Genomic DNA, 24,691 nt, shown 5'->3' with positions numbered 1-24,691 from the left:
CAGGCCGAGCCGAGCCAGGCCGAGCCGGGCCGAGCCGAGCCAGGCCGAGCCGGGCCGGGCAGCCTGGGCGCCTCTGCGAGGGGTAGAGCGGGGCTCGCAGGGGAGGACGCGTGGCCCGGGGGGACCCGTGGGCCGGGGCGAGGGGGATTGTCCCGGCCTGCGGCGCGTCGCTCGCAGAGGCCCAAAGGAGCTGGGGCGGGACGTCCAGGTCTCCTGCGGCCGCGCTGGAGGTTGAGGAGGACGCGGCACCGGCAGGGGTACGTGTGGTGGAGCTCTAAGCCCTTCTGCCCGCTAAGAAACTCTGCTCGCCTAATTATATGAAGTGGACCTTAAAAGCCCGTTTTCCGTTGCTCCTAAAGCACGTCGATGCTTTTGCAAGTCTCAGGCAGTATGTAATGGCGTTAAACTGAATGAATCCCTTTCGGCTGGCGAGGTGTGCTAGGGCTCGCTGAGATTAGAAAGCCCAAGTGCTGACAGAAGGGCGATTCCCTGGCCTGAGGGAATTGGGGGTGAGTTTTGCCATTGCCTCCAAGGGAAACGGGATTTCACAGCCCCAGAGTTCTCCCGTTGGTGGCTTTGCACCAAAAAAAACACAAACAAATAAAAGTCACGTCAAGAATAGACGCAGATATATTGGAAAGATTAAGACCATCATCTATCAGTCAGAGATTCCACGACCTTGGCACATAAACATTCATCCCATATTAGCGCCTTTGAGGAATACTGCAGTGTGATTAAAGTTGGTGAGTGGTGATGGTAGCGTCACTTTAAATTACTGATAAGATTACACCGGGAATCCTTTGCTAATGTAAGTCTGTCTACAGCTTTTCAAAACTTGTATGCCTGATCGGGAATGCTGAGCAAGAGGAGGATGGCAGCTGTATAAATTAAAGTTGAACAACGCGAGTGGAAAGATTGTAAGCCTTATATTTAGATTTTTTTTGGCATGTTTTAGTCTGATTTTGGTTGGTCTCACTACCTCAGAGGAAATTTACTGTTGTGCACAATAATACAGTTCCTCTTACAGATTTTGTGTTGCAAATGGAAAATTTGTACTTGGAGCCATGGAATGGAAAATATTATTGAGGCCAGGGTAGCACATTATTTTAAGCTTCTTGCTTATTTATTATTTAATACTGCACAAGGCTATAAATCAAAACAGCACTTTGTGAGCTTGAAGCACCTCTCAACTTCTTCCTGAAATACCTAAAGCAGACTACAAACCCAAACAAATACCAGAAATGAGACCATAAAATGTAATGGGGAAGGTGGACTTCTTCAGTTCTCAAAAGTGCTGGTCCAGGTATGCTGGGCACCCCTTTGTGGCTCCCCTCTGCCCTTCTTCCCTCAAACTTTTATTGATCAGTGTTAATTTAAGCCCTTTAAGGTCTTTCAAGCCTGTGTGAGAGTGTTAAAACAACAAAACAAGCACAATATGACTCCTGATACTAACAATTCAACTTTGGAACTGTTGAATCTCAAAGTGCTGCTGTAGTGTGGATCGTACAACTGAACTCTGTTATCCGAGCAGCGAATCAGCCTTTGTGCCGCAGCTCCAGGAGCAGCAAGGTGCCCTGTGACCAGCGCCTGGCAGGAGGAGTTTATATTGTCTAGCATTGGGTGAGTTCAACTGTGCACTGACATTAATGTGGCACCACCCTCAGCTGTTCATGAAGAACAAATACAAAATGAGGGTTTCAGCACCCTTCTTGAGGGCTGAAAAACCCAGCATGGCTCTTGAACTTGGTACTTTTTTTCCAAAAGTATCTTTGTCTTTTTCTCCATGCAGTTGTCTGGTTCATAGGAGAGACAAGGGGTATGTGCTATATTTATGAAGATAATTTCTTCTGGATGGATTATGTCTGGTGTCCTTATTGTGTAATATTTGCTGTTGTCATTAGAGAAGTTTATGTTCTGATAACTGTGCTTACTTAACACAGGATCTATAATACCCGTGGCCTTCTGGGTTTACAGTTATCTTCACTAAACAAATAACCCAGATGTTGCTATCCAAACAAAAGATTCAAATGCCAATTTTCTTATCCCTTATATTAATATTTAAAAATTAAAAATGAATCTGCAAGTTAACAACTCAAACACTCAGGAGAGATTGGAAGAACGTCTCTGCAGAAATCAGTTTGGATAGTGGAATTACCAGAAGAACCTTCTCTCCTCTGTGCTGGGAGATGTGAAGGAAGAGAGATATGTTTTACACAGTCCTGAAAGTCAAATGTTGCCAATAAGCCCTAGAACAGATGAACATGCCCAAAGTGCTAGGGCTTGCAGTGGGAGCAAGGTTTCCTGGAATCACTCTGTCCTTGTACTTAGCACGCACACAGTAATTTACTTCGGGAGGAAGAAATATAACTCCCTCTCCTAAAGGTTTTTTGGCAGTTTCAGGCAACAGATGTTACCAGTGCAAGGGAAGACATTTTTATCATTATGGTATTTTGTTTCTCCCCCAGGGTGCTAAGAAATTTTGGTACGATTCAGACCCCATTTCTGTCCTAACATGGACGTGGTTCAGTCAGCCTCTACAGAAGTCACGACTGCTAAGAATTCCTTCAAGAAAATACCCAGTGTCATTCTGGGCAGCCTAGTGGAGGAACCTAAAAAAAGACAAGCTGTTCCCAATCACCTGCTGGAATCAAGTAAGTTTCTGCTCTCTGACTGTTCCCAGTCTTGCAGCAGTCCTAGGAGGCACTTCACTATTTATTTTTTTGTGCAGCCCACAGGCAGAACTCCCATCCTGTTGCTTAAATTGCATCTTCCTTTGAGCTCAGATCGTAGGAGAGGTGGTCAGGAAAGAGACAGTGACTGTACTGAGCCTGGCTGACCCAGAGTTTTGGGGTGGCTTCTGAAATCCATGATTCCAAGAGATAAACTGGCAACAGGATCATGGCTCTGCTGGGCTAGTAGGGTGCTGCCTTAACTTGCCATTTAAAGAGTCATGCCTGCTTGACAGGAGAGATAATCTCTGTCTCATTTTTTTTTTCTCTAGAATACATTGGGTGCAACATAAATAAGGTTAGTAACAATCATCATGTGTGTTTCACTTGGTCTCCTTTTCTCCCTGTTTTATTATCTACATCTAGAGATTTATTCAGAACTTCAGAGGAGCAATGTTATACAGGCTGAGCCTGCTGTGTTACACTATGGAGGGTACGAAGTTGGAAAACATCACCAACAGACACTGGTAAGTATGAGGGCAGATCCTCATGGGGCTCATAAAAGGATAACAGAAGCTGAGTAGACTGCTTGTGGTTGTGAGGCCTTTTGCTCTATGGAGTGCTCTAAAAAGCAGCACTTAAAATCAGTGGCCCTGTAGTAACAAACCAGATGATTACCATGCCATGTGCATCGCTGTCCTTTACAGTCTGTGTTTTACCTTCCTGTTTCCCATGTCTGCAAGCAGTGTTAGTGATATGTGACCTGCACATCATGAATGAAGGATTCATGCTTTAGCTCCCTAAGAGACTGTTTACAAAATTTACTTGGCTCATCACTGTGTCTGCAAACATGTTCACTGGTGGGAAAATTTTGAAAGCACCTCTGGCCTTCTGCCAAGACCGGTTTAATCTAAGGAAAGAAACTCAGTGCATAGGTTTGATTACCTTTCCTTGTGAATAGTTTGGGTATTTCCTTTTCTCCTTTCTGCTTCCTCTTTGTCTGCCTTCTTTATTCATGTGGTCAGTGTTTTGAGGCAGTTGGGCGATTATGGTGGACTAGGATCTCCAGATATAGTCAAGATGCAGGAGGTTTTGCAGGCTGAACTGTCACCATCCAAAGGTTTGTTGCTTTGTGATCCAAACCAAAACCATTCAATATTACATAATTTCTGTTATTTCAGACCTCTGTAAAAGCAAAGTCAGTAGTTTGTTTCATTTTTTGTTCCTTTTTCATATAAGCAAAACAGGACCAGAATTTGATTCAACAGTAGCATCTTCTTTAGCAAGACTAACGGTAATTCCTAGGTAAGGAATTGTGACTTGGTTCCAAAGAACAAAAATGCAGCATGCAGGGTTTACATAATTTTCTTTTAAAAGTCAGAGCATATTCAGAATTATTTCTACTAAAGCAATTACTTCTTTGCTATGGATGGTCTTACAAAAGTACAGTTGGCATTCTCAGTTGTCCTCTTATATTGTAAAGTGTTTCATGGTTTTGGTTTTCTTTTGTTCTACAGAAGCTGATAAATATTTCTGGTGATGTAACAAACCTTCATGTAATACCACCTCAGACAAAGTATTTTCAGATCGAATACAACAAAACAGTAAGTGTCAGAAAGCTTTCACACCACTCTTTGCATGCGCCACTGGTTTTGTGTCATATAAGCAGCTTTTACACGCTTTCTATGTTATTTTGGGTTGTTTTCTAGCACCGGCTTGTCCCTGGTTTGTCCTATGTGGTTACTGTTGATTTTTGTCCTGATGAGTGGCGATATTATTATGACTGCATTCGAATTCACTGTCAGGTGAGGATTTATTATAAAATATATTTACAGTTGTAATGGAATGAAACAACTATTAGGACATGATGATAATGGTAAACGTTCAGTTAATCTCCTAGAGCCATGTGGGTTTATTCCCAGTGAGTCTGGATTTAAATATTTCATTTTAGGCATTTAAATTTTTTCTACCTGTAAACATCCCAGAGCTGTGGGTAGAATATATTGCTTATTCTGTTATTCTTTGCCAGTATATCAGTCTTTCTGATATGCTTTCTATCAGATATACTTTCATATATATCAGATATATTTTCTATCACTGATGTAGTGTCTTAGCTGAGCAGGCTTGGAGGAGCTCTAGATAGTTGCTGAAAGTGTGGAAAGACAGATACTGAAAGCAGGTAGAATATCAGTATCCTGAGGTGGAACATAGTGATGATCTTGAAGATGTTTTATGCCCACTTACTGGCCAACTACTACAGAAACTTTTTCTTTGCATAACATCTATCCATTGTAAGAAATAAATATTTACCCCCATTTTTTTTTCAGGGAGAAGATACATTAATTGTTCCTGTGCATGCTTATCCTGCTGTGAATGTTGTAGAATTTCCATCATTTATAAATCTGTCTGATGTATCAGTTGGTAAGAGGTGAGTTAAGGACAGACATTTGTCTGTGTTTTGTGAGACATGCACAAAATCTGCAAAAATCTCATTTTCCTCTATTTGTACAACTTAACGTCTTAGAAGCTTTGAGGAAGTCAGCTACCATCTGGTCTGCAAAATAATTCTGTATGTGAACTGTTTCAAGCACACACTCACAGGAAAGTAAATGCTGCACAAACTAAACATGTACATGGATGGGAGTGGAGTTTCAGTTAGTCTAAATTGGTGCTGATTCACTTCATTCATCGTATGGTGAAGCAATATGGCTGCTGTTCATAATCTGTACACTCCCAAGTGCTATGTGGTTTTAGCATTAATAAGTCCTAAATGAATGGATCTTCTTTTCAGAAAGAAGGGTTCTGGAAGCGAAGGTATGAGCTGGTAATGGTTAGGTGTACAGGAGAGCAAATAACTAACCTCGGTCCAGAGACTGATCAGTCATTAGATTTACTTCTCCTGTTTGAGAATATTTAATGTGATCTGATGTGGAGCTCTAAATGGCATAGACTTCATTTTACTCTCCCTGAAGCATAAATGTAACACTAAGTGTTCTCATGAAGTAATCAGTAATAATTGTTAATAACTGGGAAGGGTAAACGAAGAAAGGAGAAACTCTTGATTAGGGTTTAGTTCTGTAGTATGTTGACTATTGTAATTATGGTGATTAGTGTAAAGATTTGAGTGAATTCTAGGAACTGAAGGTCTCAGCAGGTAGGTTGTGTCTTTGTGAGTTGGAAGTAACTTATGAATTCTACTGAAGCATAGAAATATGAATAGACAAGGCATGTACAAGAAAAGTGCAAAATTCTGCAGTAAAAATGAGCCTAGAATTGTAGAATGAACATTTGTGTCTTTTTGTTTGTTTTTCTAATCCCTACTAATCTGTTAAACTGTAGTGAATCCATCAGAAGTGACGTTACAGCTTTCGACAGGACTGAACATAACTCCTGACATTCTAGTCATGATGTTATTCTGTTTATTTGCTCCATTTTTAAAACAAGTACTGAAGTATAAAGAATTTTCATACTCTCAGAACACAGAGATTAGGCAGAGTACAAAATACAATTTTAAATAATAGGAAAATTTTCCAACACAACAGGGTTGCTCAGAGATGCCCCTGAGGGAATTTGGAAGAGTTACTGAAGAGAAGACTGGTGGTTTCAAACCTTAATTTTTACCAGTATATTTCATTATTAGGCTATTGAAAACTTTCCTAAAAATGAAAACTCTCTGACATTCTTGGTACTGTACAGAACCCAGGGACTGTGAGCTCAATCCATATTCCACTGAGGTAAATGGAAACACTGCCTCTAACTTCTGTAAGGGTAGGAGAAGACCTATACTCTACCACCCAGCTTTCTCCTTAGGTACAGACAGTCCATCAGGCAACAGGTAGCATAACGGTATTGCTTTGGTTACTGCACAAGCTAGACTATACCTTAAAACAAATTGCATCCGCAGTCTGCTGTTACATCTTCATGAACAGGTCATAGTAACGCAGAGAAAAAAGGACTTTGCTGTTATTGTTTATTTCCTTAGGCATTTCAAAATGTGCTTTCCAAAGGAACACTGTATAACATTCATTCTTTGTTAATCAGCAAGATAGGATTTCAGTCAGACAGTTTACAAAAACCAGAAATAAGCCCGAGTAAATTGGTCTTGATGTGTAGGATGATGGATGGTGTTACACCAATGCTTTTTTGTTTCAATCTGATACATGGAAATAGAGGTATACAAAAGCAAGACAGCTTGAAAAGATGTGTGTTAATACCCTTCACACAACCTGCGTGAGATATAAAGGGGCTTTTATGAAAATCAGGCCACAGTGTCATTATTTCTACCATGGTTAAAGCCCAGTCGTTCTGATGCTTTGGATTTTGCAACCCTTGAAGACTGCACAGTCTTTTCTTATTATCTTCCTCAAGGAGCGCCATGGGAGAAGGCTGATTTCTGGTTCTGTACTTACTGTTGCTCCGGTTTGGACTGTTTGTTCTTGCTAGATAATGCAGTTTCTAAGAATTTGAAGATACACATAAATAACTTCTAAAAAGTAAATTTTATAAATTGTTCTGTAATCAGATTCTGTATGGGTAGGAGAAAGTAAGTCAAGACATAAAATATCCAGCATTCAAACCAAGATTTAGCTCTCATTTCCTCATAGTGAAAGATCTGAAATATTTTGACATTTTGGAACAAGAAGAAATAGCTAGTTTACATTAATGAGTAACCCATCCCTCTGAACACAGATAAATTCAGTGCATGTTATGTATAATATACTTTTCCAGCTTGTAATTGATGAGCAACTGTAGTTACATTAATTTCTTTCTTTTTTCTCTCTTTTCAGTAAGGAATATGTTATCCCGTTGCAGTGCAGCTGTCCAATAGATTTTGAATTCCACATTGATTTTATTCAGCCTCACAGAGCCTTTACTGTCCAGCCAACATTTGGTAGATGAAATTTATTTAAAATTCTATACATTAAATCTGTGTTTATTGAGTGTAGTTACTTGTGACAGTGTATTCAGTGCTATACAGAAAAAGCCTTTGCCTCAGAGTGTTTCCAGGTAAGTGCAGGCTGATAAATATTAGTTATATGCAGCCTCATGGCAAATAGCCCTCTGGACTGGTAGATTGCTTTTTTTAATGCCCAGCTACAGAGCTCTGGCAAAATATGGAACATCCCAAACAGTCCATCCAGTGTTTGCTGTCTTTGCCAGCGCAGCATTTGTAAAGGCGAGAGTCAGGAAGCCCAGCATTCACCTCATCATCACACCTTTCCCCAAGGACTGTCTAGCTCCTGCCACCTTAAAGAAACAGATATCTGTGTTTGTGGCATAGGTATGCATCATGTTACTTGACTTGGGGCACAGAGGTAATAAAAGATGACCTCTGCTCTATCAAACATATCCCTGTTTTTCCCTACTGGTCTGGAAGAATTTGATAGAATTGTGTCTGTTGCTTCAGGAGCCGTTACGGTGAGGAGCACAAAACACTACTGCAGGTGTTTCATGGGGCGGCAGTGGGTGTTAGATTCAGTCTAGAACTCTGTGTATGGACTTTACAAGGTGCTCAGCTATTTTCAAGCCTCATGCTGGTGAGGACTCTATCTTGAGGCAGACATAACTATTTGCGGGTCGGTTGCTATCATTGTTATATTTGCCAGGTGCTGGCAGGGGCAGGTAAGTGCCCAGGTGTTCTGAGAAGGATGTGTAAGTGAATTGAGACCTGGCTGCATAATGCACTTAGGCAATCTGGTCAATTCCATGAAAATACATAAAGATCTAAATAAATAAAAACCTTCATGAATCTGGCACTTAATGCCATTTGTGACACTGGAATTTAAACTTTGATTATTTATGCACTTCAATAAAAGTTGCTGGTGTTCCTGTATGTACAATGATATGAATTTGCCCTGTCTTGGTGGATGGATTTTCATTCTTCAGAGGTAGTAGTTGGCTTCTATCAGATATGTGGTTCATAAAGATGAACTATGCTGCTGCCTTGTTTTGGGTCATTCTTTCAAAATAATATTCTTACTTTGTGCTTAAAGAAGTTTTACTATATCAAGGGAGTAAAGAAGCAAGATTACAATTGAGTAAAACTAGGGAGAATTTTTAAAATTCATCAGGAAGTTTTTGGTTTCTTGCATGGTCATAGACAGTGCCTGAATCTAATTAATGCTTTCTAAGTTGGCTTAATTTTTGGGAGAAAGGGAAACAAAAATACTAGAGAAAAAACATCAACCCAGTAGAAGTTAAGTCAGATACTTTGGTAGCTAGAAACTCTGAGGTGCTGAAGACCACCTGAAAAGCACTAAGAAGTTTCAGCTCCTAAAGCAAACTAACTGGTGTTTAAAACTACAGGATGCAGAAAACCAGCCAATGGTCACTTTGCAGAGTTAAGAAATTAATATTTCTGATGAGCTGAATAAACTCCTTGTTGCAGAACTGCTGAGGAGCATCAAGGTCTGCATCCTGAGATTGCACTGAATGTTTAGGGATATGAAGGATGGTTCAAGTGGTTAGTAATGGAACAGGTAATAAGTGAGACCAAGTAGAGACAGATAATGCATCAAATACAGTTGATACTCCCAACTTGGAAGAGCATGGAGGAATATGTTTATCATGCTTTACTCATGAAAGTAGAAAGTGCCAGAGACTTAAGACTGGCAGATGCCAGTTAAGAATTTTTACATATAACCAGACAATCATTTTCACAACAGTAGGAACTATTATAGTCTTACTGTCCAATCTCTCTGCTATTGCAAAATATCTCCCATTATCTGGCAATGGATAGTTCTGGAAAGATGCTTCGAGACCTGCAATGTTTTCCAGGACTGCTGCCATCCATTCAAACATTAATATTGTTTTTAAAAAACAGTAAGAATCAGTTTCAGCATGGTTAAGTGGGTTCATGTTATATGGACTCTTTCTGTTTTCTTCCTCTAATCACAGGAATCATTCCAGGCAATGGGAAAGTGGAAGTTACTGTGAAATATTCCCCACTTGAGTATGGAACAGCACAAATGAAAATGCAGTTATGGATTTCACAATTTGACTCGAAACCCTATGTATGTGTATTCACAGGAACATCAACACCACATCTGGGTCTAATGTAAGTGTGGCTGACTGATCTTTTTTCCCGATGCTAAAAAATACCTATGTAATAGAGTTTCATGCCATTTTGCTGTAATCTTTTTAAGCATTTGTATCTATGAAGACTTAAAATGCACTGGTGTAATTCGACTGTTAATACATGTACCTGCTCTCATACATCATTTGCTCAGAATGCCCTTAATCTGTATGAAGTGAAACTATACCAAAATAAAAATAATGAGAAGTTGCATATCTTTAAAGAAACGTTGAGCAGCCTCAACTTCTATTATGCCTGGTCTCTGTTATTCTTATTGCTGAGGCCCTGCAAGATACATTTTTTTTTGAACAATAAGGTCCTTTGACTATACTTTTTTTTTGGTGAAGGATAGAAAGTTTGGTTCCAGTTGTAATTTGGGAGAGAAATTTCTGGTCTCCTTGTATATCTAAAGGGGATGTAAATGCATGGACTAGGCTTGTATGACATTTACAGAGTACTTACAATAGCAGTATTTGTCTTCCTGACACCTAGAAAAGAACATTTTGAGAAACAACAGAGTCGTCCAGAGAAAAAAACTGCATCTGCAGGAAAATCCATGGTGTGGAGAAGAAACCAATTCAGCCAAACACGATCGAAGCCTATTCAAAAAGTAAAGGTGTGGAGAGATAATAATCACAAGTACTTTTCTGGGCTGAAAATCTTTCTTGTTTCTATTTCTTCCTATTAATTTATATCTTGTAGGAAATTGAATACCAGAACCTCAGATTCCCCACAGATTTGTCAAATCCATATGCTGTAGCTACTGTTTTGAATCAGGAACCAGGCAAATTGAAGATTAAGGACTTGAAAGAAGGTAATATCATTAAGCAGCGTAAGCTTTGCATATAGCATTATTTGTAGATTTCTGATGAGGAACTCAGCTTCAGAACTGCCGAGCTGATGTGATTGTAGTTTCTGTAAGGCACTTTAGCTTTATGCATTAATGATTTCAGTTACCATAATGGGTGGATTTCCCAATTAAAAATTCAATCTATTCTGAGGTGTGATACGGCTTTCTGATATTCCTGCAGCCCTTTGCCAAGGCAGTGAAGGGACAAAAACAAGACAGATGAAGGAAGCCATGTTTCGACTAAAAGTCAAACAAAATATTCAGGAAGAGGAAGCAAATCGTCTGAAGTGGTAAGTGTTAGTTAACCACGTTAACAACGCTGGGGTCTGCTTGACTAAGGCCTCTACGAATGAAGTATGCAATATCCACTTCCATTCACACAGCATTCGTAATGCTGCCATTTCATGTCCTGATAGGTTTGCTTTACAGATAAGATACTGTTGTTTTACTTTCATTTTTTTCCTCTTCTGCCTAAGCGCAGCCTTGTTAGCAATCCACAGTAGTATTCATTGAGGTCTTTGATTATGTCAGGGTTGCATTTAGAAAGAAAGCTGCTGAAAACCTCAGGCATCTCATCTTGTGCCCTTAAGGGCAAAAGAAGCTTTTGTCATGGTTGTCAATAAATCAAGGCTAAAATGTATAATGGAGTGAACAGAATTGCCCATGTACATCAAATGGCATGAAGCAAAACACATAGTCATGTGTGTAAGCACACCGTGCTTTCATCTGCAGTCCACAGATTTGCTCTTATGCTGAATTTTATGGACCCCTAGACACCGTAGAAAGAGGAGAATAAGTCTATTAGCCTTTAAATAAAGCAAACTGTGCATTAAGTATTTTTGTTGCCTCCACTGTAAATGCAGGCAAGTTCATAAAGGCAAAGATCCACTATCTGTGGAATTTAAAAAAGAGATTACTGAAAACCGACAGAGGGAAGAAGAGCAATACAAGGTTAGTCTTTGCTGTTTTTTCTATAAATTTAAAATCAAATTTATACTTTCAGATTATGCAGTGCACTAGTGAATTTGTATCAAGCTCTCCACTTCTTCCATTTTTCTTCATACATCAATGTGAATCTGTACTAGCTGTACTTCTTACTGCAGTTATAGCTTTATTATGCCTGTGTATCACTGCTTCTGAGGTGGTTTTATCTTGGAGGTAGACAAGAATGTTACACTGTAAGTGAGCTCCACTAATTGTAAGGGTGGAAAGAATTAGCTGGATTCTTTGTACTAACATGATTGTTCTTCCTGGTGACAAATTAGATCCAAAGAGGAGACCCTATTGTAGAACAGGAGTTTCAAAGGAAAGAAGTAGAAGTTTCTTTCAGACGTATTATCCGGCCTGTTGACCAGGTTTGTTTGTATGTTATTATCACCTTCTATATGTTATTATCACCTACTAAGATGGCAAACAGCCATAGATATTTGGCACTGAAAGCTCTTCCTCCTAATATTCCCATTTCTGTGTCAATGTCTTATTTCCCATTTTACTTTAGTACAGTAGGACAAGCACTGTGCTCCATGCACAACTCATCTTCTGATTACCTAATATGAGAGACAAGTGGAAATCTGCAGGTCTAACTTGACATTTACATTGCTTTTTTCTGAAGTCCTCTCAAGAGTAGATTTCTCATGCCTAAACGTAAGATTAAGCATGTCACAAGATTTGCAGACTTTGGAACCTTTCTGGTACTTGGATTTTTTTGTCCTTCTCTTCAGTGTAAGGTACTTCCTAAAATCCATTTCCTAGGATTATTGGGAGCTTTGTTTAATAGATACCCTGCTACTGAAAGAACTTTGAATATTAGCACCATACAGGATCCTTGCTGCTCCCTCCTTGAGGAACATAATAGCTGTTGGACTTGATCTTTTACTATATTCTTATGCCTGTTACAAAGTGCTGAAAATTGTTTGGTGAGGTATGGCATGGGACTGCATGGAGTTGGTGTTCTGAGGACCTTCGTAATCTAAACGTTGATTGAGTGGCTGCCCTCCTGTTGAGAGGTACTTTACTCGGGGCCTGCTGGAGTCTCTTCTAGTACCACATTCTTCTGTCACATCAAGTTAAAACTCAAGAGGAGATTAATGTATCAAGAAAGACATTTACTTGTGTTCAGAGAGCATTCTGACAATTTAAGGTACTAAATATAGAGACATTACCTCTGTCATGTCCTGAGCCAGAGATCACTAGGTGTGGAGAGGTTATTCTGGGAAATTGTTGCTCTAAGTTTATCCTGGTCTTTCACTCTTCTGTAGGTATGTGTTATCAGCTATTATTGGAGACAGGGTTCTGTTTTTGCTGGGCCCCTGGTCTGAGCCCCTACAGCTATTCCAACTTCACATCTGTGCAAGGTGAAGTGTGTACTTGGCAGAAACCTAGTCCATTCTCTACACTGTCTGACTGCCCATGTATTGTACCTAAGTTATAGTATGTGGTTGTCATTCATATGGATGCAGACCATGCTGCATTATCTCTGTATTCCCCAAACATCATCTGCAAATATTTGGTGATTACCTCCCATTAAGCCCTGCAGTGAAGGCTTCTGGTTAAATGCCAATACTGCAAATGTTTTCACTTGTCTTAATTTCAGTGTTTTAGAAATAACATATAAATTCAGGCCAAGGGATGGGTTGGGCTGGAGGAAATTTCTCACTTGTCTAGTTTTAAAAGGGCTTTCCTTTTTCTTTTCTGCTTCTCTTTTCAAAAAATACCATGCAGCATCCAAGTGTTCATCCCACATTCAACTTGCTCCATAATGACCCTTGGGACAACAGAAACAGGCTGTTGAGGAAATTTCAACAAGCAGCATACAAGGTAATGTGGACAACCAGAATGCAGTGTGATAGCATGATGTCTTGGAAATAGCACAAAAGAATGTGCACACTAGCATGTAAAGAGTCTTCACAGCTAGCCAGGGATTGGATAGTTTGATAAACATGTTCCCTCTTCACCAGGAAATGAGGATCTGGAATAAGTTTTGTATTCAGCCAGTGCTTCAGGTCGTGCTTCTGCTGGTGCTTAGTATTGCAATCAATAATAATCAAAAGCAGATGAATTTGGATTTTTTTTTTAAAGTAAGAAGTACTTTTGCACAAAAAAGAGAAGATTTCAAAATGCATGTAGAATACTGTGCTCAGTTTGGACCCCTAGTACAAGAAAGACATCAATAAGCTGTGTGAGTTCAGTGTAGAGCCATCAAGATGGCTGGGGTCTGAAGCACTCACTCTGTGAGGAGACACTCAGCCTGGACAAGGAAAGTGGAGAGAGAGAGCAGCACCTTTCAACACCTCTCAGGAGGTTATTGATGATGGAGCTGGCATCTTTTCAGTGGTGCATGGTGGGAACATGGGAAATAATGGTCATAAATTCAAATAAGAGAGGTATAAACCATGTACAAGGAAAACCTTTTTCACCATGAGGATGGCCAATCATTGGAGCAGGATGCCCAGAGAGGCTGCACAGTCTACATCCTTGGATGTTTTCAAGACCAGACTGGATAAAACCCTGAGTAGCCTTGTCTGATCTCATCACTGACCTTACTTGGAGCAGGAGGTTGGATTAGGACCTCTTAAGATCCCTTCCAACCTGGAAGCTAGAGACTAATCAGTAAAATCACTTTTCATTTGGTTTAAATATTATCTTGCATCTCCACTGCTTTTTTTCCCAGTAAATCTAAATGTAGCAAGCAGTATGGAAATTTTCTGCTCTCCTAGTATCCAGTTTGGATATTCTTCTCCAGTCTATTCACAATATAAGGCTTGATATGGAAGTCCTGAAATTAAATGCTCTTTCCTGTATTGCACAAATAAGGAGGTGGCTAAATGGCCCCTTCCAGTATTAAAACCTCGGACTCTTCATTGTTACCCTGTGATATGTGCACTAGGCAAATTGCACCATGCTGGTTACTACTTATTCCCCTCGTTCACAGAGCCACAAGTATTCATATGGCCCTCATCAACTGACTGTTTACCTGTTGTTAAATCTGTATATGCCACTAGACACAGCTGAAGGATTAGGACTTATCCAAAAAAAGTCTAATTAACCTGTAAAACTGAAGGTTTGAACTGATTTTGTTTTGTAATGTCACTGTAGAGTTGAGATATATTCTACATCTCTCCTCCATTTTCTCCCTCCTCAACAGAAAACTATAGTAAAAATCCTGAAATAGAGAAGTCTGAGTGAGCTCTGTAGAATAAATACAGTTGTAATGTATATACATTTTTGTGATTGTAAATCTTAGAGTGTTTGGCTTAATATTAAACTTTAAAATCATTCTCTCAGATTGTGATTCAGATTCGGCTAAATCGTGTACTGCTTCTGTTCCGTGGGTTAACCAGAGAAGCCAGAGGTTTGGAGGAAGGCTCGGTGCCTGGTAAGCAGTAGAAGAACAAGTTGATATTTTGGCCATGAATTATAACTCAGGTTGTACTGCAGTGTGTCAGGTGCGTCACATATAAATGTAGACAGAGTCCTTACAAAGGAGTCTTCAAGTGAAAAAGAAAAGTATGACAAGGTAGAAATGGCTGTAGTCAAAATATGTATATTTTTCATGCACATTGTTTACCAGATTTAAAAAATGTGATTAGTTCTTCTTAAGAGCCTTACAGCTTATCTACGTAATAATGGGGCAGAAGCTGTGAATGCTCCATCCCTGGAAATGTTCAAGGCCACGTTGGATGGGGCTTTGAGCAACCTGATCTAGTGATAGATGTCCCTGCCCATGGCAGGGGGGTTGGACTAGCTGATTTTTAAAAGTCCCTTCCAACCTAAACCACTCTGTGATTCTACTTATGGGCCTGAGAAGCAAGGAAAGGGCAGATGGGACTATAAGAGAAACAGATTGGTAGGTAAACAGATCAGGTGGATCCCAAGAGGTTAGAGGTGTAGGATAAGAGGAGCTTATCGCATGAGGGATGGAAGAGGGAAAGAAACCTGAATGTGATGAAGGCAAGATATCTGAACTCAGCAAAATGAGATGGTAGGAACTGTGAGATACATAGCTAGGTGACCAGTACTGGGTTGAGTTTTCCTCCTTATCATTTTCTCATACAAGCTGTTTCAAGCAATCACTTTTATTTGCAATGAAATGAAGTGCTGGCCTGGACAAGTTGTAGAAGGAAATTGGCCTTGGATGGGAGTCACAGTTGGGTATACTGGGGACAGAAGAGAATTAGTGTCTCTTATTTCCCACTCCCTTGTACACATACAATTTGACAACTGCTGAAACACCTTTCCATATCAGGCATTTTCCTGCTTCTGCAAGTAGGCACTTTAAATTCCCTGTATGCAGCAGTTGCAGGGATGCTTCAAGGGGAAGGCATAATGCCAGTTAGTGTAAGAGAGACCTCTGACTTGTCTCTGCTTGGCTGAGCGAATGAGATAGAGGACCATGCCAGAAGGAGGGGACTGTAACATCCTTTTAGAAAAGAGAAAATTAGATCTGTCTGCTAGTCAAGGTATTGTGCCTGCTGTCTTGTAGATGTGGCATTTAAAGCCTTTAGGAAGTATTACCTTTTTATATTAAAATGACTAGATACATCCTGTCTTAGGAAGATGTTGAATATATTTTGGGTTTGATTCTATTTTTGAAACAGTGTATTAAGATATATTACAAAATCTTAATATTTGCTTTCTGTTCATGACAGAAAACAGGAGTTTCAGCAAACCAGGCAAAAGTGAAGAATGTAAGGGCATTTCTTCCAGCATATCTGAAGATCGTATATTGCCTTTTGAATTCCCCCGTTACAGTTCCCATGAATTGCGCCATGATTTGGTAGGTATAGTAACTAAAATGGTGGCCAACACTCAAGACACAATTTTATTGAAGACATTGGCCCCAGGCCCAGTACTACCTTTATTAAAATTTCACAATGTGACTGGTGTTCTGGGGTTTCCACAAGTTAATTCAGGACTTCAGATTTACTAGGGGTGCTACTGAAAACAATGAAAAAATCTTTGTATTCTAAAATTCTAAATAATACATTAACGGTCAGAGATAGTTACCATCCATGATTTTGCAGAAAAAAAGAAATGAAAAATAACTGAAATGCCAAAGTCCAAGAAAGGACAGGAGAAATATCAAACAAAGTGTTTTCATAATTATTTCCATATGTTTTCAAGTAGCTGTGCTGATGACTTGCTGCCAATGTAAAACAAAATGCCCACCATATTACTGGGTTTTAAATACTGTCTTCTTGCAGGCACCTGATGCGCTTGGCCTAGTTCCTATCAAATCTGTAGATGTGAAAGTCAGACACATTCTTCCTTTTTATGACTTGAAGGTGAGTCAGTACAGCTCCCTCAGCTGTATCATGTTTCTGTCTTTCATCAGTCCAGTTGGATATGGTTTCTGCCTGATTCAGTGACTCCACTGTGCAGCCCAATAGAAATATTGCCCTAATATGGCTGTGTGATTAGCATGCTTTATTAAAAACAAATCTCATCTGTTTCCATAAGTAACAAGCTTATAATCAGCAATAGTCCTCTTTCTCCAGACAGAGATGAACCACCTCAGATGAAATGATTATATCTCCAACAACAAAATCCTTATATGAATGACGATACTCCAAGCCCTGCAGACCACAGTTTATCCTTTGATTATAGAGTTTTATAAAAGTGACCTTACAAAAGTGTCCTTGCTTTTAGAAATGGAAGTCTTCTGCTTATTTGGCATCCAGTTCTTCACACTTAGGTCCTTCATTCCTGCATAGGAAAGGCTGCAAACATCTCCTTCTTGAAATATATAATGTTTTTTCAATTTTATGAGTACAGAAACATTTTTTTTTTCTCCTGACTTCTCTCCAATTCTCTCCAAGTTTTGAAAAGCAAAAGATCAAATTCTGCACCCCATCAAAGTAAAAATATTTCCTCAGGTTCAAGTAAATTCATATTTTGGCTCCATGTCCACTTTCCTTTTTTTTCAGGTGGTCTAACAAGTCTAGAAGTTTTCTTGTGTGTCTTTTCCCCTTATTACGCATTGGTTCATTTATCAGTGTCAGATATATTACTTAACACAGCTTTTCTCTACCCCATTAAATTCAATATATTTGATCAGGAAACTGTTAAATCCATAATCTTTCATAGAAAACAAGAATGTAAATCTTCCTTTATGCTTTCATTCAGCTTGTCCTAGTGAAGTTTGGCTTCTCAAAGATTTGGTCATGTACCATGTTCCAGAATAGTGACACAACTATCTTTTATCACAGAGTTGTGATGTGTCCGTGATAAAGCTGGAATATTCCATTCTGTCTATGAGTTAATCAGAAGTGCTTATTGTCATCTCCTGCAGCACATATTTTTTCTTTGCACTTAGGTTCCTCAGCATTCCAGCATTATGAAGTATCAGCCATTTTGTACACACTATGCAGCCACTAGTTACAAACCTCGAAAACTTTCCCGACCGCTGAGACAGGGAGCCCAGGTAACAAGTCACCTCAAATACAAACTTTGCTAAAGTCACTCCCAACCCTAAATTTTTACAATTATTTGATTAATTTTGTCTCAGCATATTATACCAAAAGGCTTAGTACACTCTGAAAACCTTTGATGTCTGTGTTTTTCAAGGATGAGCTGATTCCACTATTTGCCTCTCCGGAGGGGCAACTTAACATGGTCTCCCAGAGCATGGATGTTCACAAACCATCCCCAGAAGAAGCATCAGAAAGCCAAATCAGCCTCTTAAATCTGGTTCCTCCCCAAGCTTTAGTCTCCCCTACAGAGAGCCACCCACTTCGCATTTTTGTAAGTACAAACTGACTTCTACAAAGAACCTAAGAAAGGAGGAGAAAAGTGTTTGTTTCATCAGAAGCCTGATACGGAATTGGTGTGAAATTCTCTGACTCAGATTGGTATATAAAACTATCCAGAGTGAGAGTAATCCTTCAAGGTGCAAGCCCTGGTAGGTAGGAGTCACAGAGCTCATCCCACTAAGAGTGGCACCATTTCACTTTAGGGTGGAATTTGATCAGTTTAGGGGAGGGATGATAAGGAAAGTTGCCAGTGATGGAAGAGAACTGAAGATCCTTCTAGTCTCACACTCCACAAATGGTCTCTGATCCCAGGATTCCCTGGAATGCCATGGGGTCCCTCTCTTCTTCTCCAGTTGTTTCCCCATTTGGATGTTAGAAGAAAAGTCATGATCTTGGCATTTCAGTCCTTCTATAACCTCATGATCTTGCCCAGGTAGGTAGGACAGGGGCAGTCTTTTCCTTCTGTTCAGATAGGGGGCTGCAGTTCTGCCTGACCCTTAGGTAAATAGAGAAAAGTGAAGTCAAACTCTTTGCTCACATTGCATCCTGCTGCCTTAAAGTTTCCACTAGTTCTCATAGTATCCCAAAACTACATTTCCAAATTATTAGGCCCAGAGATTCAAAAAATCAAACCACGTGCATGGGAGGATTTTGTTACTTAATTGTTATGTAGGTTGTGTTACTTGGCACCAGCTACAGAAGGTATTTCCCACACAGCACAACACAGTCTCGAGGTCCCTGAGGTGTCTCTAAGCAGGCAGAGACAGCTGTGTAGCTCAGTGAAGTGCTGTGCGTGGGTACAGGCAGCATCTCCAAGCCAATGTGGCACTGTGCCTGACTTGGGTGGCTCTTTCTTTCAGCATTACTTAGCTGCAATGGCCCAGAGCCCAGTGTGCTAGTCTGGTGGTCTTGGCATAACAAATATGGTGTAGACTTGTCCTCCCTGCAGTTGGCCAGGACTCCAGTGGACTTACTGATGAGATCCTCTGTGCATCTCTTTCATCCCTCTGTCATGTCAATGTAAGAGCCAGGCACAGTCTGATCCCACACTACCCAGCATTGGACCTCATTCAGAAACAGATGCTAGTGCAGTGAAATACATGGCAAAATGCTCACTAGCTTCTACCACAGTGAGGCCAGTTCCAATTCTCAGATTCTGAACTGTTCAGAGAATCAGCAATGGATTTTGGAAGAATCAGGCAGTAGTTTTTCCTTCCAAACTTGGAGACAACACCTAAGTTGCTGTATTTTAGACAGCAAAGAGCATGGATAAACCAGGCAGATTATGGGTCTGTGATGGGGGGAAGAGACAGGAGATGAAGGGTCACACCAAACAGAACAGTCACAATGAGACAAAGGTGTGAATCTGGGGAGACTACATTAATTGTAAGAACTGAATTGTCATCAGTTTAGTTCATTACAGTGATCAGAATTATTTTTTAAAGCAACCTCTTCTTTGTTTTTAGAACCCCACTCCAGGATTAGTTCCAGTTTTACCTCCTTTGGACTATTCTGAAACAACTATTGAATATCATCTTTGTCCTAATCCAAAATATACCTTTACCAAGGAATGCCCCAAAGGATCCTGTATTCCAGTCACACAAAAGAAATTTCTGCATCATGAGGTATGGTCTTTTGGGTTTATTGTATTAATACCTGACTTGAGTATGTTCTTGCTGAGAATTTGCTCCAAGGAATCAAAAAGGAAGATGAATCCTAGATAGAAGATATTTTCAAATATAAATTATGCATGCACCTGAATAGTACATGGGTCAGAATAACTTGTTCTTGATAGGCTTTATCCCTGTCTCTCATATATTCCTGAGTATTTCTCTATTCTTTTATTCTTTTCATTGTATATTGTATTTTCATGACCTTGCAGCGGAGGAAGCATCTTCTAAATATGGAGAACTGCAGCTCCCAAATTCAGTTCTCAGCCAAGAAGTCAGATGTTCTGTCCTGCAAGCCTCCCTCCCCACTCTGTTATTGTTAGAGGTCTGACTGATGTAGCACTTGTCGTTTCAGGAAGTGATTTGTGGAGTAATGGAATGGAGAAGATTCTTGCCAGTGGTGTATTCCATTTCTTCTAATATTCCCACACTGACAAGCACAACACCTAGGTAAAAAAGAATTTGAATATACAGCCCTGCACCAGTTTCTGCTGTCTGTAACTACACTGACCAGTAACTAGTCCCAGAGATAAAAGTGGGCCTCCAGGTGAAATGAATTGCTGTTCAGAACTCTAAAACTGATGTGGAAAACCCCCGCTGACCTCCTTGAAGGGTGGGTTGAGAACAGTATCATTAGAGGAAATACCTAGCCCTGGAAGGAGAGTTTCAGTCTGGGCTTTCAGTAGTATCTCTCCTGAATGCTTTTTGATTCAGTGCTAGATACCCCAGGAGGTACAAACTCTGTCCTGCAGGATTATGAAGAGTAAAACCTTTAATGTGTGAGCACCTACACCCAGTAGTAAACAACACCTCTCAGGCTCATGTTCCCCCATATCACAGCAGTTTCTGGTGCACTCAGATTTGCCAGGGATATTTAAAAGTACATCATCTTCATTGTAACCACAAATACTGTGAAGCTTCAAAATACAAACATTTTAGTGCTGTTACTCTCTGCCTGTCTTAAACTAATACCATTTCCATCACAGGGATCCTTACAGCTTGGATATGCTTCCGAGAGATGTACCACCAATACTGTATGACTTACCCCAGAGAGACAGGGAGAACATAATTGATGAGTAAGTTTCTCCCCTATTTTGTATTCAGGGTGATTGATTGTCTTAACTGCTTCTATAGATATGTCTAAACCTGTCTCAAGAGATCCTCAATGGCAAAAGCACAAAGTCTTTCTTGCATAAAACATAATTTTGTTTTCGTTGGCTAAAAAATACTTTTAAAATTATAAAGCCCAATTGTTCTTCATCTTACTAATTTTTAGTGAGACAGATGAATCTGAGTTCAAAATGATTCTTACTCCGGAGATGGTGAGAGCTGAATTTCCACAAATTGGGCAGTCACTCTCAGAAGAAGGCAAAGAAAAATCAGCAAAAGAAGGAAGGTAGGTATAATCTGAAATTAGGGGGGAGGAATGGGAAGGAATCTGAAGAGAAGCATCCCCTTCAGAATTACGTAGAGTGTCATACTGACATGCTCTAGGGGCTCCATCATGTGTGCAATGCAGATCTGGTACTTTGAGCAAATTTGCACTGCAAATGCAGTCTCTGAATTGGACTTCAGAAAGCATCTGTGAATGTGACACACTGGCTTGGGAGACTCTGACTGCAGTTTTATCGATACAATCTAACACTTGAGGCAGCTTTCTTGCCTTCACAGAGATATTCAGTGTTCTTGGACCTGTGGCTTTTGCTTTTCAGTAACACTTTTGGTTAGATATTTATTAATGCTGGCAGAGGAATGAGCCCTTAGAATTTCCCCCTGGCATGGTGCTTTTTTCTTAGGCTTTTCCTAAGAGTGGGTCACTTCAGCTCCACTACCCAAGCTTCACACTCCACCAACACGTGTTGTGTTTCAGGCATACAGCACAGCATGTAAAATAACTTGCATTCATAAACAGAATTACTTCCTCCCTAAAATGTGTTAAACTGGCCACTGTAAGGGCCAAATTCTGCCTTTTGTCTCCTGTGTTGTGAGGCCAATATCCTGAGTTTGCAGCTCAGCAAATAAACCTTGTGGAGGAACCTGAGGACAAGGAAAGCTCTGAGAGACAAATGGGTGTTTGATGGGGTTGATGATTACCACCATGGTTTCAGAGCAGCACTTCAGAACTGCCCAGCAGTTCTGTGGGGCAGGACACAGCCGTGGATGCACTGTGTGAAACTTGGGGCTATGTGATGGTGCAGGGAGGATGCAAGGAGGTGTATGAGCTCCTAAGTGGGACGCTGGGCACAGTGGGCTTGAGCAGCAGGCAGGAGAGGTAGGATAAGTGATTGCAGAGCAACAAAGGAGAAAGTGCTGAGTTCTAAACCCGTGTTTTCCCAGATACCTTTATGACTTGGGGCAAGTGAACTAATCTTTCTGTCTGACAGTTGCCTCCTCTTTAAAGTGGTCATGATGTGGCTTAGATGTCAGCATGTGCACAATAGCCTGAAACTTTTGGAGCCACCAAGAGATCTGAATGTCTCATTTTCTTTAATTTTAGAAGGAAGTTATTTGATTGACATTGAAATCCTGTGCAGCTGTCAGCTATTAAAGTTTAAAACAGTGCTGCCCATTATGAGCTCTCTGACAAAACACCGATTGCTGTACTATGATTACTACAGCATTGATTGAAAATAATTTGCTGTAAAAACACAGGTGTGTTGGACTCAGTGATGCTTTTTACATTTTATGACACTCCGCTTGTCAGACCATGGGCATTTGGGATAGCTTGTGTAGCTAAAGAGTGATGTTTTTGTCCACAGTCATACAGTGTTGGATGGCACTTTTTCTGGGTAAGCAGTTTTATAACCATAAGATTCTTTCTTTTTGAAGTTTTAGATGTTTTCTTCAAAAATGAAAATACTTTTCTATATTAAAAACCTCTGGGTATTCGTATTTCCTTGTTGAAATCTTCCCTGTTTGTTTGCCCTTTGCAAAGAGGGAAACAAAAATTTATTAGCAAACAATGAAGTCCCAATCCTTTCTTTTGTCACTGGAAGGTTCTTTGTTGTTATCAATAGGGTGGTGTTTCACTCGTGACAGAAAGCACACATTGCTCCTCTAAAGCACCTTCAGCATTTTATCCTTAAGGCAAATCAATTTTTCACGTGGATGCTCTTGTTCAGGCCATTACAGCATATGTTCCTTCATAGATAAAATGTAAAACTCAGTCTAGCATGTGTTTACCTATCAGATGGTTATCTTTCCTAACTGGCCAGGCCAAGACTGAATGTTCTTTTCACAGTTTCACTCCTTTTCCAGTTCTGCATAAGTAAAGGAATACCCTCTGTGTTTGTTGTAGAAAAAAAGAGAGAAATTATGTGTGTCTCTTCCTTTGTCAGCATTCCTAAGTAGCTCCTCTGGCTATTATAAATACAAATGATGTTTTAAACTTCTTGCAGAGACACGTACAACCACCCAGATGGACATTTTCAACCCCAAAACAACGAGCTCAGAGAGAAGGTTCAAAAACATTTGGAGGAAATGAAGCTGAAGGCACTTAATAAAACCCTTATTCTGGGATAAGAGTAATTCTATGAAGTCCATGGTTTGGCACTGCTTATCCTGTTAATGCGTGAGGCCTCCTATGTCCCAGCTACCTGTACTTATGTTCACTCAGGTCAGCAACGTCTTACACAAAGCGAAGAGAACCACCAGTAATGCCACCTCTGTCAAGGACTCTCACTGTGACCATTACCCCAAACACAGTAACTGCTCCAGTGAGAATCCTCAGCCGTGTACCTGCTCATTTTGTCCTGGTGTGAAGGACCACAGAACTACCATGTAAATAGTTTGGTAATTAGTTTACAGCCTACTGTTTTCAAATAAAATGTGAAAAATCCTCATGACCAAATTCTTCTGATTTTGTTTGGGGTTTTTTGTTATGACCTGTCCTTGAATTTTTGCAGGTAAGTCACTAAATCTCATATTTGACTGTAAATCATACACTTGAGATTTTTAATGAAAAGGAAGACTGGAACACAGTTACTGTCCACAAAGATAATGTCCAAGCAGATCTCAGTAGCTGTTCAGGGGTTAATCCCATGCACAGCTCTTGGCAAAAGGGTGCATGTACTGGGGACATGAACTCTAGAGCCTCCTGAGAGACCTGTAATGCTCGGGGTGTATTCCCTAGGAAAGGAGATTTCTCAGCGTATCACCTTTCAGCTGAGATGTCTCCTACTTTCAGACAAAACCGGTTTTATCCATAGTGAGTTGATGGCTCATTCTGAAGGGTGATCCAGGCTATTTGTCCTGAAAAGCACATATCTTCTACACTAAAAGGCATGGAAAATGCATCAGTACATACTACATTCCTAGGAAACATACTTTTTTCCAGACATTCTTAAACCCCCTAAGAAAAGGCGTTTATTCCAGAGAGAGATCAGAGTAGACAAACTGTAAAAAGCCCAGGGAGAGAGAAGATGGGAGAGTAAGGTGAACATAAAACTGCAGAATAGCCTTTATTATTATACTAGCTACATATTATCTCTGCTCACTTCAAAGAAATAAAAAGCTGTTAAGCTTCTGCTAACTGTCTAATTGGCAAGGGATTGTGCAGAATGTAGGTCTGGATATCTATAGAGTTTATCTGACTACAAACAACTGCTTAAATATGTACACACTGTTTTTTTTCTTCTGCACGTCCTGAGGAAAGCAGTTGATCTTTTAAGAGCCAC

The 24,691-nt window shown here is 40.1% G+C and overlaps 1 protein-coding gene across 1 annotated transcript; it reads left to right on the top strand.

Annotated features, from left to right (window-relative positions):
• Nucleotides 1-2,501: 2,501 nt before the first annotated feature.
• On the top strand, nucleotides 2,502-23,775 carry CFAP221 (cilia and flagella associated protein 221). The gene is made up of 24 exons (XM_026852781.1): nucleotides 2,502-2,651; nucleotides 3,096-3,196; nucleotides 4,187-4,273; nucleotides 4,379-4,474; nucleotides 4,997-5,097; nucleotides 7,457-7,560; nucleotides 9,567-9,726; nucleotides 10,237-10,360; nucleotides 10,447-10,558; nucleotides 10,776-10,884; nucleotides 11,458-11,545; nucleotides 11,860-11,949; nucleotides 13,316-13,411; nucleotides 14,879-14,969; nucleotides 16,243-16,370; nucleotides 16,798-16,878; nucleotides 17,910-18,017; nucleotides 18,194-18,337; nucleotides 19,812-19,970; nucleotides 20,371-20,465; nucleotides 21,002-21,091; nucleotides 21,292-21,411; nucleotides 22,775-22,804; nucleotides 23,414-23,775. The coding sequence occupies exons 1-24, from the start codon at nucleotides 2,513-2,515 to the stop codon at nucleotides 23,535-23,537; spliced, it is 2,577 nt and encodes an 858-aa protein (XP_026708582.1). The 5' UTR covers nucleotides 2,502-2,512; the 3' UTR covers nucleotides 23,538-23,775.
• Nucleotides 23,776-24,691: the final 916 nt, after the last annotated feature.

This window comes from Athene cunicularia (genome assembly GCF_003259725.1).
Source record: "Athene cunicularia isolate RWA chromosome 7 unlocalized genomic scaffold, athCun1 chr7_part1, whole genome shotgun sequence".
Classification (NCBI taxonomy): Eukaryota; Metazoa; Chordata; class Aves; order Strigiformes; family Strigidae; genus Athene; species Athene cunicularia.
Note: the sequence above shows the minus strand (reverse complement) of the source record. Positions and strands in the feature narration are given on the sequence as shown.

What these genes read in the sequence shown, in the direction of transcription:
- CFAP221 (XM_026852781.1), top strand. Translation starts at nt 2,513, where the DNA reads ATGGACGTGGTTCAGTCAGCCTCTACAGAAGTCACGACTGCTAAGAAT. An exon ending in AGGGAGAACATAATTGATGA is followed by an intron (nt 21,092 to 21,291) that starts GTAAGTTTCTCC and finishes ACTAATTTTTAG; the next exon opens with TGAGACAGATGAATCTGAGT. An exon ending in AAATCAGCAAAAGAAGGAAG is followed by an intron (nt 21,412 to 22,774) that starts GTAGGTATAATC and finishes TTTTGTCCACAG; the next exon opens with TCATACAGTGTTGGATGGCA.